Source organism: Harpia harpyja, chromosome Z (genome assembly GCF_026419915.1).
Source record: "Harpia harpyja isolate bHarHar1 chromosome Z, bHarHar1 primary haplotype, whole genome shotgun sequence".
Lineage (NCBI taxonomy): Eukaryota > Metazoa > Chordata > Aves > Accipitriformes > Accipitridae > Harpia > Harpia harpyja.
Genome location: NC_068969.1, coordinates 70793301 through 70806381, shown reverse-complemented (window position 1 = coordinate 70806381; position 13081 = coordinate 70793301). Strand labels below are relative to the sequence as shown.

The window sequence follows — 13081 nt, the reverse complement described above, 5'->3', positions numbered from 1 at the left end:
GGCACTGTCCAAATGCCTCTTTTTAAGGCACTGACAGGCATGGGGCATCGACCACCCCTCTAGGAAGCCTGTTCCAGTGCTTGACCACACTCTCGGTAAAGAAATGTTTCCTAATGTCCAGTCTAAACCTACCCTGGTGCAGCTGTGAGCCATTCCCATGCATGCTGTCGCTGGATCCCAGGGAGAAGGCATCAGCAGCTCCCTCTCGACTTCCCCTCCTCAGGAAGCTGCAGAGAGCAATGAGGTCGCCCCTCAGCTGCCTTGTCTCCAAATTAGACAAACCCAGAGTCCTCAGCCGCTCCTCACAGAACATGCCTTCCAGCCCCTTCACTGGCTTTGTTCCTCTCCTCTGGATGCATTCAAGGACATTAACATCCTTCTTAAACTGTGGGGTTCCTAAGGAACCATAACCAACTAATGTGTAAATCCTCATTAGTTCATGGGCTACTGATTCAATGGACTGTAACAGTTACTTTGGAGCATTAGTCTATTGCATTAGAGAACATCCATTGAAATTGGTTTAAATCCATGTACTATCTAACTAATTGGGAAACCTATTATGAATGAGATGAAACTTTCACAGACAATGTGCTTAAAAGCACTTTTTGCCCCCATACTTACACTTTTCCTCAAAATTATGCTGAAATGCCTGACAAAAGCATAGAGATGCAAAATGAAAAGTTAAATTAACTAAACGGAGCAATGTTAAGTAACTTAAACAGAGGAGTTGGACACCACAGCTTACATATTGGTTAGTATTTTCACCAGTTATATGCTTAATAATTAGTTATATTCATACACAGATCTTTTTAGGGTCTAAAAATAACTCAATTTATAGTTCTGTTTCCTGTCTTGACTCAATATGGGCCAGACTGAACGCAAACTATAAATGCATGGCATTCACAGAGCTCATGTCTTGGATACTTTTGTTCTATTCATTTAGTTTCACAAGAACTTCATTGACAATTTTTGCAAATTTTGGGAAGCTAAAAGTGAACAAAAAGAGGCTCCCTCTGCCCTTTTGCCAGGTAGAAAGTTCTATACTACTGACTCCAAAATGAAAAGTTTTAGTTGTCTTTTAGATGTCATCTGACAATTTTTGTAAGTGCTACACTAAGGTGTGTGATGCTGTACAATAACACCCTCCTTTAGTCTTCACAACCATTTAAAGTTGAACCTGTTAGTCTTCTAAAATGTTGCAAAATGGTACAGAAGCATATTATATTGGCTACCAAAGTAAATGCTCTTAAGTTAAAATAAATAGCCTACTTAAAATGATTGCATAATAGGGAAGGAATAAAGTGAAAGAGGGTTTGAATTCTCTTACAGCAAATGCTAGTTATTTGGGGTGGAAGTTGTGAGTTTCCTATTTACCCTAGTTATTCTGCTGAAATAAGGTACTTAAATCTTTTACCTTTACTAGTCTTAACAACTAATAAAATATCTGGTCCCTTGTTTAATGAGAAGAAGTAACGCGTTTTGCTCAGAGAGGTAAACTGTGATTACAGATGGGCTATATGTTTGGTAACTAGGAAAGGGTAAATTGGCATTTTAACCTCAAGATTATTAGTTTAAATCTAGCCATCTCAAAGGTCATTCGTCACCCATGGTTGGTGTCACATATACTTTCAATAAAGCTACCTTAGTGCAGGAGCAGCACTCCGTGATGACAGGCTCTCCTAAAGGAAGCTCCCCACTTAAAAGCCCTGCCAAGATCTGGCAGACCACAGAGATGCAACCTCTTGTCTTCTGGGCAAGACACAACATCTGTCACGAGGGAGAGAAAGAGGAAAGATTTCCCTTTGTCAAAGTAACAAAAGCTGGAAAAAAAGAAGCATCATAATAATAATACTCTTCCTTCGACTCCTTTCTACTTACCAAATAATTCTTGTTTAATTCCTTTCCCTTCTCCTCTCTTTCAAAAGACTACCCAGACATTCCCCCCTACAAATCTGTTCCCCAATGTAAACCTCAGAACAAAAAATCCAGGGCTGCTAAACTGAACACAACTTGGAACAGAAAAATCAGTCTTATGTATGCTTTGAAATACATTTGCAATACCTTTTTGGGTCTCCTAAATCAGATGGTGGAGCTGTCTCTCTTCCAGAGCACCTGGGGTCTCTCACTTCTGCCATAAATCACTTTTCAAACACTTCAGTGGTCTTTCCCCCTCACCAGATGGAGAAACCCACCTAATTCACTCATCCGTGAATGAAGCGTGGCCACTGCTTCCCAACCCTTCCTCTTCAACCTAGGCAAAGCCCTGCCTTGCTTGGGAAGCAGTTTCCAACCTCTAGCTTCCAACCCTCCCCCTTCCCAGCTGCCCTGGCTTACAGCCTCACTCCCCAGCAGGTTGCACAAGGCTGTGGTGTCTGTAGGCAGCTGGGGACCTGCAAAGTCAGCCCCACTGCAAAGGTTTGAACTCAAGGGGTGGAAAGACCAGACAGAAAAGCCACGGGGTTTTGTGCTCCGTTGTGCGAAAGCGTATCTCCACCATGTGAACGTGAGGTCCTAATTCAAATTTGCTGACTCAAAGATCCAGCAACTCCTAACTGGCAGCTTGAGTTAAGCATGGAAGAGAGCCTGGCAGGATGCGCTGCTTAGCAAAACAAATTAAAATGCATGCTGCCCTGTGTTGGGTTCTTCTTAGGGCAAGTTGAGTTACAGCATGTTCGCTAACCCAAGCGAGATACAATTGTCTCCATTGCAGCCCTACCCTACATCAGTGGCAAGCAGGTACAGCTGCTGTGGCAGCAGAAACACTAGTGACACATGCGGTCACAGCTGTTAAAATGAGGGTGGAATTATTCCTAAGAAAAGCTGTTGTAGGGTCGTAAGCGGCCTGGATGCTGCTGCAGACAAGCAAAAATCTAAGGTAGAGATTTCCTTTGCTTATGTAGCATCCACAGAGGCAGAATGGTTTCTGCAGTACCAAATATGTCAGGATAGATGTTAAAATTTGTCAAAGCAGTAGTACTGCTTCATTTTTGTGTTTAATTAGCTGCAATTAACCATGTAGAGTTAAACTGGGCATGTATTTTTTTTTAAGCAACTCAGGCTGGGTAGTGCAGTTTCCTGGCATGCATCCTGTTCTAGCAGTAAGGTTCAGCATGTCTGCAACAAAAAGGACAAGAATGATTGAAGGGAGTAGGGAAGTAGTAATTGTTCTCATTACTTGCAGCAGCCATTAAAAGTAATTACAGTTTGGCAATGGTGGTTTTCAGATATAAACAGTCGGTGTCTCAGATGCTCATTGGGAGTGAAAGTTAACAAAAATGAAACACCTGTTCATACATCAGTGCTGCTGCAGTTTAGCAGCATGCAGCATTCCTGAAGCTGTTAAATATATGCGTTATGCCAACAAAAATTTGGCCACATGTTTACTTAAGGCCTGAATAAATATGGCCAATCTCTGACAAAAATCTGATTAAGGTCTTACCTGGGGTTAATAGGACTGACAGCAAGAAGAGCCATTTATAAGAAATCTAAACATAACAAGTAATGTAAGGTAAATAGCTATCATTATGCAAAATGGAATTTTTAAAGAAAAATCCTGTGTTCTGACTAGCAGAATGTATTGATTTATTCATATGGTTTCCAGTCCTGTGAATGGAACTGCTCCCTGGGACACAAAAGGCAAAGTCAGTGAGTTGAGCTAATGCAAGACTTTAGTGGCCACTCTTCTCACAGGCTGTAACCCACTAAGGCCCAGTCTGCAACCTGACTCAGTCTGGCTGGTCCTGAGGATCTGAAGGACAGTACTTTGAGTAGCAAAAAAACATGTGCAGGAGTTTTGCAGTTCAAGTCCTTTAGCTGTATTTTCCTCTTTTCTGGTTAAACTTACAGAAAACATAAAATAATAAGCTGTATTTGTATTTCCTCAGACTGTGAAAAGTAGAGGCTGAATTATAAATTATCTCAAGACATGTTTGGGCTTTTCTGTTTACGAGAAATTTAGAAGACTCGTGAAAAAATCACCGAAGGTTTCTAGGATAAAGTAAAAGATTGCTGGCTCTGTGGCACTTCGGTGGATGCTCATCAGACTATGTTTGCACAGGACAAACCACACCGAGGTTTATGACACAAGTGACTTCAGACAGATGTTGCTGCTTGCAACCTTCACCCTGCTGCCTGCAGTAGCCTCTCCTTCCCTAGCAGCGCTTGCACAGGGCATGGGGACCTGCACCCTGGCTTGCAGTTGCTAGCACACTTCCTGGAAGGCATTTTGTCAAGAGTCTCCCCTCTTATGGAGCGCTGTAGTTTTCAGAACTCCATGTTTATTTGTTTTTTGTTCCACAAAGTGGGAAAAAAATCGACTATTTCTCTAATCCAATTTAGGGAGCAGCCACAGAGATGGAAAAAGATAAAGAATTTCCTCCCGCTTCTAAGCGGAAATAACCTGTACATAAACTGCTTTACCCAAGCGTTCAAACTCTACACAAAATGCTTTGTTCAGGGTGAGAACGAAGGGTATAATCCAGGCCTAAACCTATCCCCTGAGATGAAACCAGGGTAATGGAACCAACAGACAAGGACCAGCGTGTTACAATTTAGACAGGATTTTAGAATTGGCTCCTGCTCCAAAATGGGCAAATCTGAATCTCCCAAACATCCCAAATACTGAAACACCCCAATTCGTGCTCCAAATCAGAATGACTGCATGGTTGCACCTGCACAGCTGACCAGTAGTACATAAAGAAGCATTCTATAAACAACCAAATCCATAATCAATAAGTTATGATATTTTTTATTCATGTTAGAATTTCTATCAGTGTTTAAACATTAATATTTGGAGAGTTTGTACAATTTCCATTCAAAGTTTAAAATGAGAACCACACTAGATCACAAATGGCAACTAAAACACAGTTCAGAATCATATGAATATTCACACTCTCTTTCTCTCTTAACACTGTTAAACACTTTCTTTTCTGCCAGGGGGTTTACAAGGAAAAGTGTGCACCGTAATTGTATCTCAGCAGTGTTCCAAAACATTATGGTATCATCATTACATATAAACTCTTTAAAAATATACTTCTGTCAAAAGACTTGATGGCTACTATGTACACTACAAAAATAAATTTTCATATAAATAAATTATATGGCATAATTTTATCTTTGTAACTGAAATGACACAAACTCACTCCTACCGAAACAGGCAGGCAATGAGACCCAGTTTGAGTATTTTTTTTCCTTTTAACTCCTTATGCTAAAAGCTATGACGAGTCCTTAATGTAAATGTTATATACTCTTTCCTATTTAACATTAGTAAGCACTCTATACAAATAAAAATCCATTAAACAGTAAAAACATAGCTGTAATAGTGTTTCCAATAGAAATAAAATCCCTGCATCTTGTTTGTTATAAACTGGCATGACAAATACTGTAAGAAAACATTCTTATGATACAAAAATATAAATATCACCCATGATTAAAAAAGTTAAAAAACAAAACCAAAACAAAGTAAATGTTGCCAGCCACTGAGTTCTCCCCTTGCCAATGTGACTATCAGAGAAGAAAGTCTACATTGTGCACGAAGCAGCAGGCAGCTCACCCACACACAGGCACGCAGGAGGACTCGGGCAGGGGCAGGTGGGAGACACGGCGGCTCGCCCTGGCCCCCTTCCCTCCCGAGGAAGAGGAGGGAGCGAGGCAGCCCGTGGCGGTGGTGTCGGTGTCAGTGGGAGCCCTGCCGACCTCTGACACGGGAGCGCACACGCTTGGCGGTTGAAGGCAGCTTCCAATTAGTATCATACAGTTTTGTTGCAGAGTTTGTATGATCTGAGGTCGCTATGTGGCTAATGCTAAATTGGGGCCCCTCGTCTTTTTGTCATTAAGAGTTTTCATGTTAGACAGTGAACTGGACCAGTAGGCAGTTGCAACATTAACCCTTAGTGTGCATTGAAACAGTAGCTTATGTATCATGGGAATGACACCAGGCTCTCGCCACCTGCTCTTTGAGCGTTCACATTGGAAATCTGTAAACAAGTGCCTCATATCAAAGTGTTTTCAAGTGAGCAAAAAAGGCATGGAAATTTGTGCATTCTAATTATCCCCATTAGTTATGCTGGCAAGGTCTGTGGGCAAAGATAGACTCCCTGAAGCCACTGGAGAAAACCACTTTCCCATCAAAGAATTGGCCACTGCTGTTCAGGCATCGTACTTAAAAGAAAAGCCCCACCACTGCTGTGTTTAGAAACTGAACACTGGTTGTGTGTGTTTGGCTCTGAATACACACCTGAACATCTACCTGCTCTAAAAAACAGCTTGGATGAAGAAAGAGGAAGACAGAGATAATGAAAACTTTTGTTCTATTATTTTAAATTTAGGTTCTCCATTCTTAGGGTTTATTTCCAACTGGAACACAGACTGTAGTGTTTTTTCAGACCCTTCACCTGCAGCAATCCCCCTTTAGTTTAAAAATAGTAATACAAAAAGCTAAATTAGTTTCGCAAAGAGATCCCAGTTTAGCTGTTTTAATTAAAAGTGCCAATGCAGCATGGGAAAACACAAACAATAGAGGAAAGAACACCCCAGGCTTTACGTGTCATTACAGTCCTGGACCCATCAGAAAGCCATTTATATTTAAAAAGTGAAAATAGATTTTTTTTTTTTATCCTTCCATTTGATTTTTATCAGTTACTATTAACTTCCTTCCTGCCATGAAAATAAGGTGACCAAGATATTGCTTTCAATGCTGTAAGGACACAGCTGAGCTGTGGCTCACCGTCAAAAAACTCAATTATCCATCTTCTAATGCCACTCATAGTTAACAGTATCAATATCAAAATAAGGCATATACTCATTGAATCTCTATAACCACCAGCACCTCTCAATATCCAGCACCTTTGGAAGTGAAAAAACAATGGTTATAGTGTTTGCACTTACCTGGCACCTTTTGCAAAAAAAAAAAAAAAAAAAATCAAAGCACTACACGAACAGGAATTAAGCCTCACAACATTCCTGGGAGGTAGGTAAGTGTAATTATACCCATTTTACAGAATGAGAAACTGAGGCATGGGGCAGTTAAGTGACTTGACCAAAGTCATGTGAACCAAGTCATTAAGAGTGTGGGAAACTAACCACAACCCCGAACCTCAACTCCCTGTCTTCTCTTCTATTTCAGTTGGGCCTTTGATGATGGCAGTCTATGGTGTATGTTGGTAAACACCAACACATTTTTCACTAGTGCCTACTAACAGGGAAAGCCAGACTCACATCAGCATCAGTGGGTTTATAAGCCCACTAAGTGTTACCTTACAGTAAAAGAGAAACTACAGTACACCAGGAACATACACACAAAAGCATGCACACGTCCAGATGCACGCATGGATACACACAGCAAAACAAAACCTGCACATAGCTAAATCTATTTAAGCCTCCCAGATTAACTTGCTTTTCTTCATATCTGCTTATTTTAAAACTTATCACGCATAGCGTGTTTGAAAGTTAACAGTAACATTTCATACTACCACAGGGTTGTGATACGCAAATTTAAAATATTTTAAACAGACATGTACCTTTTAAAAAAAATCCTATTACATAAGCAATATTTGCATAGAATTATACAAGTAAATTATACATATTTAAGCAGCAGCAACTTATGCTGAAATTTAGAACTAGATTAAGCTTAGTTGTGGCACAGAGATCAATGTACAGAAAGTACAAAGCGCACACAATATTGTCCCCATTCTATTGCCCAGCGGCAAATGACTCCAGATTATACTACTTTACATTGTTCTTTTGTATATTACATATGTGTACATCTTTTAAATACTTAAAGAAATATTTAACAAAATAATACAATAGGTTACAGTAACAGTGAACTGTTGTCCTGATGCAGCATGTCCTTTTCTACAACTTCAAGCAGTTCTTTTCTTCAAGCAGTTCTGGAAATACAGTTTTCCATCTTTGGCCTCTTCTTTGCTTCAGTTATTACCCTTTACAAATAAAGAGAGAAGAGAAACAAACATTCATTAAAGTTCAAGAAAAACAAACAAATCATGCTAATCCAAAACTCATTTCATGATTTTTGTGGTTACAGGTAGCAGTCAGGAAATGTGGGCTCTGCTTTCATCTCAGTCATGAATTTCCAGGTAAAGATATACTGATGCCAATTAAAAAAATGCAGATGCTTTAATTTCTGAGTTCCCAGCTTTACATACCTGCAACAAATTCAGTCAAAACCAATGAACACTTCAAGGAGAAATACAGTAATTCAAATATTGCGCACAGTTAAGAATCATGTTACCATGCAGTTCAGCTTGAAAAAGCTGAGCGCCCAACTATTTCCTTATTCTGAGGATACTATTGCTTGCTGTATTTCTAGACTGCGAGGCTAAAGGCATTCACGCCTATTTGCACTTTGAGATGTTTGGAGACGTTTTATGAATGAGAAGGCGATTTTATTACGAGTCATCAAAAAATTTCCATCAAAACTCTCCACGTGTGTGTGCGCACGTGCATATGCGTATGTGTAAAATAGTTCTGCACCAAAATAAAATGGCTTGCTCTGGTCAAACTAGTGACTGTCACTGAAAAGCTCTGAAAAGCAAAGAGAGAAAACAGGGATACATGGCTAAATAACTATTTTAACACTTCCTCTTTCCCCCAAAAGACAAGAACAGAGCTAAAACAGTGAGAAATGGTTTTTCAGGCACAAGCCCCAGAAAGCTTTCAGGGTAAAAACTTAATTGGTTTCTCCCCTTCAAAGTATTCCCTATACAATTAATGGAAAATTCTCAAGAGAATCAACAGCTTTATCTTCCCCAAACATCTGCTAAAATATCCCGCCTGTTCTAAACACCACTGTTTCCTGTAACATTCTCTTGCCAGCCCAAAGACAGACAATGATTTAGGTATCAAGGTTCACGAGTTCTTGGGTGTATCTATTGTTTCACAGGAACACATTAAATGCCCTGCTAGGTTGGCTCTACCCTACGCCAATCTTCCATAGCCACTGCAGCTGCCCCTGGAAAGGGAGAGACTGGCCCAAGGACTCCTCCTTGGAGGTGTGAGTTTGCTGGCTGGGTCTCTGAATGCCCCCCAAAGCGCAGGGGACACCCCGCCATGCAGCAGTGCACTAGGCATGGTGGGGCCTTCCCACCTCTCAATCGGCCCTTCTTCCAGAAGGATTCAGTCCTCACTATGGACTTCAAATTCCTTCACGGGGTTTTATTCAAGAGAGGACAACTCCTAAAGTAGCTGGCTATTCTACACTCTCTTAGGCAATGTAATTCTGTATGATGTTTTAGAACGCACCCGATTCAGGGATCAGAATACAGGACCTATCAACAGTAAATGCAGTCACGCAGCTTTGAAGACATCACACAACCTCTCTGCTGCATTCTCCTCATCTGGTAAGCTGGGATTGTATGATGTACTTAACTCACTTTGCAAGGCTCTTGGAAGCAATTCATGTGTGAACCCACTGCAGCTTCTCAGTGTCGGAAAGTACTGCCTTATCCAACCTGATTTCTAGCGCAAAATGTACTGTATTCACGGTCAGCAGATTTAAGATTATCAGGGACTAGTAAGTAAACCTACTTGAAGGAACAGTACCTCAGAGAAATTTTATCTTTCCCCTTTCTTTCGACCACACCACGGCCTGACACAGGCAAAGCTTGCAGCTACAGGAGACGGACTTACCTTACTGTGAGCTGTTGCCAGGTATCCTTTCCTCACATTCAACATCTTGCAGTTCTACAACTTCTACTTTAGAATCTCTTCTTTCACACCGCACATTAAAAGGCACATGAGGGTCCTCAAATGGCCCATGGTCAGCTTCATGGCACCCCTCATAGGACGGAAAGCTCCCTCCCCGAGAGCTGTGGCTGTGCACCGTGGGGTGGACAGCGACAGTCACTGAAGCCGAGGCAGTCACAGTAGTGATGGGCTGGCAGTACGCTGGTCCTGCGGCGCCCACGGTGCCGAACGCTGGGCTTCTCAAGTTATGAGAACGAGCCCTGTGGCCCAAGCGATCCCTATTGCTAGGTCCTGAATGCCCTTCAGTAGAAATTTCAAAAGCGTCCCTGCGAGGGCGGTAAGGAGGTGGTCGCAGCCCTTCCCTCGCTTCCCGTTGGGGCTGTCTACCCTGACGCCACGCCTGCTGCGTGCTGGACTCTGGATTCGACTGTAATCTGCGACTCGAGTGGTGCCTTGTCTCTGGCTGAACCACCTGAAAGAGAGATGCATGGGTATGCCTCTGACAGACCGCGGCAAACGAATACTACGCTCGCTTGTATTTTATGCTGAGAACAATTATAATAATGCTGTGCTGGCTTTAACTCTACAAAGGTAATGCTCTGGAGTCTGATAATTTTTGATTCTTCCAGACAGTTTTTGTCTGAAATTATTAAAACCTGGAAAGCACACCTTCAGAAAAACACAGGATGACAGCTGAAAACATTACTGTAAGCTTCCTACATACTGTTCCATCTTTTCAAAGGGATGAGTGACAAGCACTTGATCTTAACTTGCTCAACAAGCAGAATTGCAGGCATTTGGAAAAGGCTCTATTCCATGCAGGGTACATACACAGGATGCTAGCAGGGTAGTTTGTATAGGCTGTAGGAATCTGTTTTCTGATTTCCGTAAAAAGCGTGAAGTGCAGCGGCCACATCAGTCAATAAACCGTGACCAACTTCAAATGTGGCTGTGCTTGTACCTATTTCTAGGCCTCTGCTGAACAAAACCAGATCCACATTGCAGCTCAGCATGCAGCATCAGCAGGGGTAGGAGACAGAGCTTTTTCACTTTCCTTTGAAATTGCAGTTATGCCAGCCCAGTAGCAAGATGCAATGGGCCCAAGATTTGGTACAACTCTGAAACTGTTTTCTTCTGGCTCTATCAATCTTTCTCCCCAAAATGTGCTGTCAGAGAGAGGTATATGAGATGGTGATCCACAAGGAGCTGTGTGGAAGAGGTCTGGATCTTTTAATCTCTCCCCTTTCTCTCTCTGAAAACAAACAGACTGAGAGCTCTCTCTTGTGGCTGGTGCCAATATGATGTAACAGCAATTACACATGTCAAAGACCTCTGTTTTAGTATCAACATTTTACCCCCAACTTGATTCTAAAGGAGAGGACAAGGAAAGCTTTCACTCCATACTTCCAAGTTTTGGCATAAAGTCACAAAGCACGATCAGCCAGAAATATGAAAGAACTTTCCACAAAAATAAATAGATTTAAATAAAAATACCCCAAACGCTCTTTTGCCCTCCTGCCAGTCAATATGGGAGCTACCTACAGTGGATCTTGCAAAGACAGGATTCTCAGTGGCTTCCACTATTACTTGATGGACTGGTGCCCCAGGGCCTTGGGTGGCCTCATACTGATGAAGCTCTTCACTGATGCCGGACACTGTGGTTTGAGAGCTGTACTCTGAATCAGAGGAATCTGACCCATTATTTGTGTGCCCGGGTGGCAGTGCAAACCTCACGATGCTGGGGGGCGGCTCAGGAGATGGTGTGGGCAATCTGTTTCGTCCATTGGCTGGAGAAACCTGATAATGACAATGCATTCAGTAACATTCAGTTAGCATTACACTTTTAATCATTAATGCTTGATGCAAATGTTCTTCTGCCAAATACACCCTCCCATGCCATGAGAACCTTAACACCAGTTTTCTGATGAACACTTATACTGAACTGAAAAAATTAATGAAAGAAAAAGAGATATGATCTCCATATGTGGATATGTATGTAAACAGGATTACACAGATTCTGCTGGGTATCATTGTCTCAGGAAGTGCATGTATGTGTGTGCGTGCATGCACTTGCACTTATAAAAATAATACATGGACTTACCTCCCTCTTCAGCACACATTAACAGTGATTTCATAAAATCACCTCAAATGTGTATGTGTAGTATGGTTCAGTGTCTATTTGCAAAGAGAGATAGACACAGACATAATAGCAACATATGTGGTAGTAACATACGAACATATATATTGCTTGAGTAAGGGACAGGTCATGTATACTGTTAGGAACAGAAGAGATTACATGCTGTTGTCAAAACTATTTTACTAATATTAAAAAAATACTTCTGAAATATTAATAGTACTGTTTACATATCCTGTGTTTTATTCTTATACACATACACACACATATATATATAGACATGTGAAGCATAGCACACTGATTCTACTAATAGGTGACAAAGATAGCCCTATGTAATGCAATAACTGTTAACTATAGAGTAGGTAATGAATAATCAACAGCCAAATATAAATTGGGCATCTCTGAATCCTTTTTTGCTGGACTTGGGTTTTATACTGTAAAGTCATCAACATCTAAGTGAAGCCTTCCACCCACTAAAAATGTTGCTTGAGCCAAGAGCATACTGCAGGGAGGGGCGACTGGACAGGGGGGACCTTCTGGCAGACCAGTCATGGTTATCAAGGTGTGGTCTGTGGACCACCACTGGTACATATTGGTTCACACAGGCCTTCCTGGTGGTCTGCTCAGTTAAATATTTTGCGTAAAGGAACAGGCAGTGAGGTAGGAAAGAAGAAGGTGGGTGTACAAAACGGACTGTCTTCTGCAAAATATTGGGGAAAATCCTTCATTTACAAACTAGTCTGCATATCACACTATGCTTTTAAAAGCATAAATAATCCTACACTTGTATCAAGCTTGCTGATTGCAGCCCCTAAAACTATACTAAAAAAACTCTTAAAAAATATAAGTAGATAACTAACTAAATAACAAACAGTACTTTTAATAAAGTTAAAAAAAAAACGTACAGCAAGAAACTTAAAAACTAAAAAAATGTGAGAGAATTTAAAAAATAAAGAGTTTCTAAAAAAAGGGGTGTGATCTGGCAGGCCAGGCATGCAGATACAGTACTATTTCTTCTGTTCACTATTAATTTTACTGACCTCAGGGTATGGTCCAAAGAATGAAAGAAGAACAGGAAGCAGCACCAATCCATTGAGAACTCCCAGAATGGTTAAGATTGCCAAAACAGCGAAGAAATACCTGAAGTAGGGTTTAAGGGGTTAGGGGGAGAGAATAGCCACAAATATTGTGAGAAATAAGGGATTACAAATTGCTCCTACAAATGTTAAAAATAATACATATACT

The 13081-nt window shown here is 41.1% G+C and overlaps 1 protein-coding gene across 4 annotated transcripts in view; it reads right to left on the bottom strand.

The window, feature by feature from the left end:
• Nucleotides 1-4720: 4720 nt before the first annotated feature.
• Nucleotides 4721-13081, bottom strand: part of PTCH1 (patched 1) — a 75739-nt gene continuing 67378 nt past the window's right edge. For 3 of the 4 annotated variants that reach the window (XM_052777147.1, XM_052777146.1, XM_052777148.1), the window contains exons 21-24: nucleotides 12877-12976; nucleotides 11245-11499; nucleotides 9646-10174; nucleotides 4721-7937 (exon numbers count right to left, since the gene is read on the bottom strand). In XM_052777147.1, the coding sequence (XP_052633107.1) occupies nucleotides 9647-10174; nucleotides 11245-11499; nucleotides 12877-12976 (883 nt within the window). In that variant the 3' untranslated portion in view covers nucleotides 4721-7937; nucleotide 9646. Of the gene's footprint in view, nucleotides 7938-9645; nucleotides 10175-11244; nucleotides 11500-12876; nucleotides 12977-13081 lie in introns of those variants that run through there. The other variant, XR_008233508.1, reaches the window with a different exon arrangement.